At 51.1% G+C, this 4,929-nt stretch overlaps 2 protein-coding genes across 2 annotated transcripts; one reads left to right on the forward strand and one right to left on the reverse strand.

Annotated features, from left to right (window-relative positions):
• Nucleotides 1-267: 267 nt before the first annotated feature.
• LOC123407318 lies at nt 268-2,001 on the reverse strand. Its single transcript, XM_045100430.1, has 2 exons — nt 732-2,001; nt 268-548 (listed from the first exon to the last, which is right to left on the reverse strand). Exon 1 carries the CDS (start codon nt 1,987-1,989, stop codon nt 736-738), a length of 1,254 nt encoding a protein of 417 aa, XP_044956365.1. The 5' UTR covers nt 1,990-2,001; the 3' UTR covers nt 268-548; nt 732-735.
• Nucleotides 2,002-2,637: 636 nt separating this feature from the next.
• On the forward strand, nt 2,638-4,592 carry LOC123407327. The gene is made up of 2 exons (XM_045100441.1): nt 2,638-3,273; nt 4,223-4,592. Exons 1-2 carry the CDS (start codon nt 2,638-2,640, stop codon nt 4,256-4,258), a joined length of 672 nt encoding a protein of 223 aa, XP_044956376.1. The 3' UTR covers nt 4,259-4,592.
• Nucleotides 4,593-4,929: the final 337 nt, after the last annotated feature.

The following is a 4,929-nucleotide window of genomic DNA, read 5'->3' on the forward strand; positions in this document are numbered from 1 at the left end:
TGAAACTTCACCGTTATAACAGCATTTGATGACACTAGGCCTAGTTCTTGAGTCTTCAGTTTCTTCATTCAGCATGTCATAGGAAGAAAAGTAAGACTATCCAGCATTCACGCATCAGTATCAGAGGAGCCAGACTCTAACTTCAGCCGGAATTGTCTCGCGACAGCCTTAAGTTAAGCACCAAAATTATGGAGCTGGATGAACTGATACGGAAATTGACAGGATATATAATGATCGTGCAAGCAATATAAAAGCTCCGGCATAACATTCACAAAAGCATGCTAAATACTATATTCTGAAATTATAATCTCAGGCAACTGAGTGAAATTAAGTGACCATACACGTAATGGTGGCAGAACATAACACACCAACTAAGAATGCAAGCACAAATAATTACATGATACGAGGCTAAAACATGTAAGCACAGCTAGAGCAGGTTCATGGCTATCATGTCTCAAGAATTCGTATGGATGATCAAATACATCCTTCTCCGGCATCAGCTCTGCCACACAATCTAATCATCATAACCTGAATGTAGCTTCACATTCCTGCAGAAAATTCAGGGTATTCAGGCATATCATAAGAATCCACCAAGCAGCAAACAAAGAAAGTTTTAGATAGCAGAAGGTTAACTAAACTGTTTGGTTTAAACATTCTCTATAAGCAGTTAAGCACATCATCATTGATCAAATCTTGCAAGAGACATTCAGCACATTGTAACCGTGTATCACCTTATCAAGCACCTTCTTCAGTAGGCTTCAAGAAGGCCGGCGGCCACGCTATCGTGTAAGGGTATATCAGCGGGGACGGGCAACCCTCGTTCAGAGACAGCCTCGTCATCTTCATGGTCTCGAGATGAATGGAGAAGAGACAACTGCCATTGCGCAAGAACACAACACCAGCAGCCACCCCGATGACATCCAGTGTGAGATGGTAAAAGTGTTCCGAGCCAATCATCTCTGCAATCGCCCTGTGGAACCTGACCGACTTGTCCACCAGCGTCCACGCCAGGCCACCGGCGCCGTCGTCCTGGCCGGCCCAAACCTCGATGCAGAAGCCACGCATGGTGAGCACATGGAGCCCGCCGGCGCCGTCCTCCCCCTTCTCGATGACGTCGAAGCTGAGCTCCCGCAGGAAAGGGGGGAGCGGCAGCACGGCGAGCTCCGTCGTCGCCGTGTTCAGCGCCAGCATGTGCTGCCCGCCCGTTAGCTTCCAGTACAGCGTCCGGTTGGCCTGCATCGCCCGGGAGGCCGCGAGACTGGGCTGCTGCGCGAGGCCGCCCACGTCCGCCCACCGGAGGTCGGCGGAGGAGAGGACGAAGGCGCGCAGCTCCGTGGTGTCGCCGACCCGGGAAATGCAGGCCGCCTGGAACACCGAGTAGTCGCCGTCGTCGGCGACGAGGGCGTACCCCACGGGGTGGTCGCCGGGGAGCGCGGGGAGCGAGACCCAGCGGCGGGCCAGCGGGTCGGCGACGGCGAGGTCCTGGGACGACGACCGGTTGCGCAGCAGCAGGCGGCCGTTGCGGCAGTCGAGGATCTGCCACGGGGTGCCGGCACCGGCGGCGCCCGGCCGGCCGCGGCGGGGGATGAAGGACAGGGCGAAGTCGCCGCGCTCGGCGACGCGGCTCGTGGCGGCGGCGGGGGGCGCGGGAAGCAGGTGGGGGGCGCTGTTCCCGCGGCGCTCGCCGGGGCGGTGGAGGTGGCAGCCGAGGAGGAGCGGGCAGGTGAAGGGGTGGCGGCGGCGGAAGCGGCGGAGGAAGGCGGCGCTGCGGGCGGCGCGGAGGAATGGGCGGCAGGCGAGGGCGACGCGGAGGAGGTCGGCCGGTGCCGGGAGCAGGATGAAGACCTCCTGCAGCAGGTCGTCGCCGAGGACGTCGACGGTGGAGGCGGCCGCCGGAGCCATGTGGCGCCTGGAACGGACGGGGAAAGGGACGTTCCCCAGTTTCCCACTACGACGCGCTCGTTTCGGCGGCCTTGGACCAGGTTGCATGCTGGATGCTGATTGGCATGCCTTGCAATTTAACCGCTCAGGTTTCATTTAAGCCCGGTAAATATTTGCCTATAATTGTATAACGGCCCAGCAAAAACAAATCGAGTTGAAGCTGAGAGATTTACTCAGAAGCAACATGCATCTATACTACTCCCTCCGTTTTCTAAATATAAGTCTTTTAAACGATTTCATTAGATGTCTACATACGAAGCAAAATGCTTGAATGTACACTCTAAAGTATGTCTATATACATCCGTATGTAGTCCACTAGTGAAATCTCTACAAAGACTTATATTTAGGAAAGAAGGAAGTACTACTAAACAATCGAACAAGAATTACACTACAGACACCCCATCAAACATCCCACAAAAAAAAAATCAATCAGCACCCCACGATTAATCCCACAGATCTTAATCTAACAGCCCTCGTTAATTCACCGTCTGCTGGGTGTACTTAGCAATTATAATTGGCTGAACATACTCCACCAACGAAACTTCCAATCACGCAAGAAAAAAAGAGAGGAGAAAATGCCCAGCAACGTCCCCTGTAATCACGGTACCATCCAGCCACCAGCATCACGGGATTCTCATCAGGACCATCTGCCCAGTCGTACGTCCCCTGCAAGCATCACGGGATTCGCCGTAGTCCATGGAGATCTCCCTGGACGCGCTGCTGGGCGTGCAGCGGCACGGGCAGGACCTGGCCTACAGGCTCGCGCAGGGCGTCTCGGGCCTCCTCCTCCACGTGCAGCCGCCGCAGCACCCGTGGCCCGCCCCGCCGCTGCCGCTCAAGCTCATCCCCTTCGACATCGAGCTCCTCGCCGTGCCCTTCGTCGGCGGCGGGGGCGTCGACCTCCCCGCCGTGGCCGTCGCCTCCTTCGTCGAGATCGGCGGCCGGCTCGGGCAGGCGGGCTCCGACCTCGGCGGCTCCATCGGCGGCGTCGTGCAGCAGCTGTCGCGGCAGATTCCCGTGTCGTTCCGCGCGGAGGGTGCCCGACGCCGGAACTGGGAGGGGGCCACTGCGTCGCCAACGCCTGCCGCGTTGCACGAGGGGGAGGCGGGGCTCGCTGCGGAGAGGGCTGCCGAGGGCTGCGGGGTAGCCTTGGAGGGTGTCGGGGAAAGGGATTCCCTCGAGGAGGTGGTTGCGGCGGTCGCGGCGGCCACTGGAAGTGCCGTCGCCGCCAGTGCGGTCGGTGTCAGGGCTGACGGTGCGGATGGGTCGGATGAAGACGAAGACGGGTTCGAGTTCGAGATTGGGACTCTGGGGAGATTTATGAAGCCTCAGGTACCAATGTTGGATTCCCATCTCAAATCATACTGTGTTTTCTGTTGACGATAGATAATCCTCCAAAGTGGGATGATGTATCTTATACATAAGGAAGCTTAGCTTATGCATGGATGATTTTGTTGTAGAATGATGGCCATTTGCTTGTTGTTGTAATTGGTTGTGCTCATTGTTGAAAACAATCAAGTCGTGTCCCGCTACGAATGATGTTTGTCAAGTCGGATTGTGCCGTACTTGTGTGTTCATTGTTGGTATAATCAATACTTAGCTATGTCCTGCTAGGAGCTGTGTTTGTCGAATCTGATCGTGGCATGTCGAGTCCTACCTTGCTATGTCCTAATTGACGTGTACGGAAGGCGAGTCTGTGTACGAGAGTGGTTGTGTAGCTTCATTGTGCATACATACACATGCAGGTTGCAATGTTGTGTGCTGTTTTGAGAAAGAAACAAGGGAAAAAAACAGAGGCACCTGAGCTGTCTTTGCTGAAATATGCCTATCTTGTGTATGCGTGATTGTTTGGCTGATTGATTCTGCCATACGAAGTATTACTTAGGGGGAGATTGTTGAAATAATAGTCGTGTCTGGTTTGGTCCTACCTAGCTATGTGTTAGTTGACATGTATGACTTGGACAAGGTGATTCTGTGGAGTGTGTACGAGTGTGAGTCATCTAGCTTGATTATGTACATATACACATGCAGGTTATAATCTTGTGTAAGATTCGCAAGAAGGAAACAAAAAAAGGAGGTACATGAGATGAATTGGCAAAACATCCCAATTGTGTGTATCTGATATTTGTTGGTCTGATTGACTGCTTGGGCTAAAAGCTAACACTCCTCTTAAATTTCAATATGATATACTGTTTGTGGCTATATGTTTGTCATTTAGTAGTACATGTACTTCAGATATCCTTTTCGTATACCAAAGGTTATACCCTTCTTTTTTCTGCAGATTTATGATGGGTTTTTGTACAGGTTTAGAGTGTAATTGTACTGGGTCTGCGGTGCTGAAACACATTCAATATGCTCAAGTACACATCAGAACACCTGTAATGATGATGATGCAGGGGACTGTAAATGTCTCGGCAATGTACAATACAAGGCACCACACTGTTGATAGTTCAGTTGTTGCACGTGGAGATTTTTGAAGGTTAGAATCATCACGAGGTGGTTCAACTAATGGAAATGACAATGCACCTGGTTTCCTTATTCAGTTGGGTCCCTTACTTTTTGTGCGAGACTCTACAACACTTCTTTTGCCTATTAATCTGTCAAAGCAACACCTCATTTGGTATGCTTATGATCACAAGGTACTTCTCTTATTCTTGATATATGAATCTACGCATGTTCATTAGTTTTTATTTATTTTATCCTTTAGATAACTTTCTAGAACAGTTTTTTTTGCCTTTTCTTATGATGGTAATCTCTAAAGCTTTATATACATTGCATTGTATATTGGTAAAATGTGAAATATACTACAAGAGTGCAAATATTATGCATAGGCGCATAGCATCTGCTTGAAACTGAAACGAGGTGGGTGAGATTGTGAGGTTTTTTTTGAGGGAATTGTGAGGTTATTTTTTATAACGAGAGTGGGTGAGGTCTTTTTTTTATAACGGGAGTATGTTCTTATTTTTCTTTTTTTTACCTTTTCTGTGT

This window comes from Hordeum vulgare, chromosome 1H (genome assembly GCF_904849725.1).
Source record: "Hordeum vulgare subsp. vulgare chromosome 1H, MorexV3_pseudomolecules_assembly, whole genome shotgun sequence".
In the NCBI taxonomy this organism is placed as follows: Eukaryota; Viridiplantae; Streptophyta; class Magnoliopsida; order Poales; family Poaceae; genus Hordeum; species Hordeum vulgare.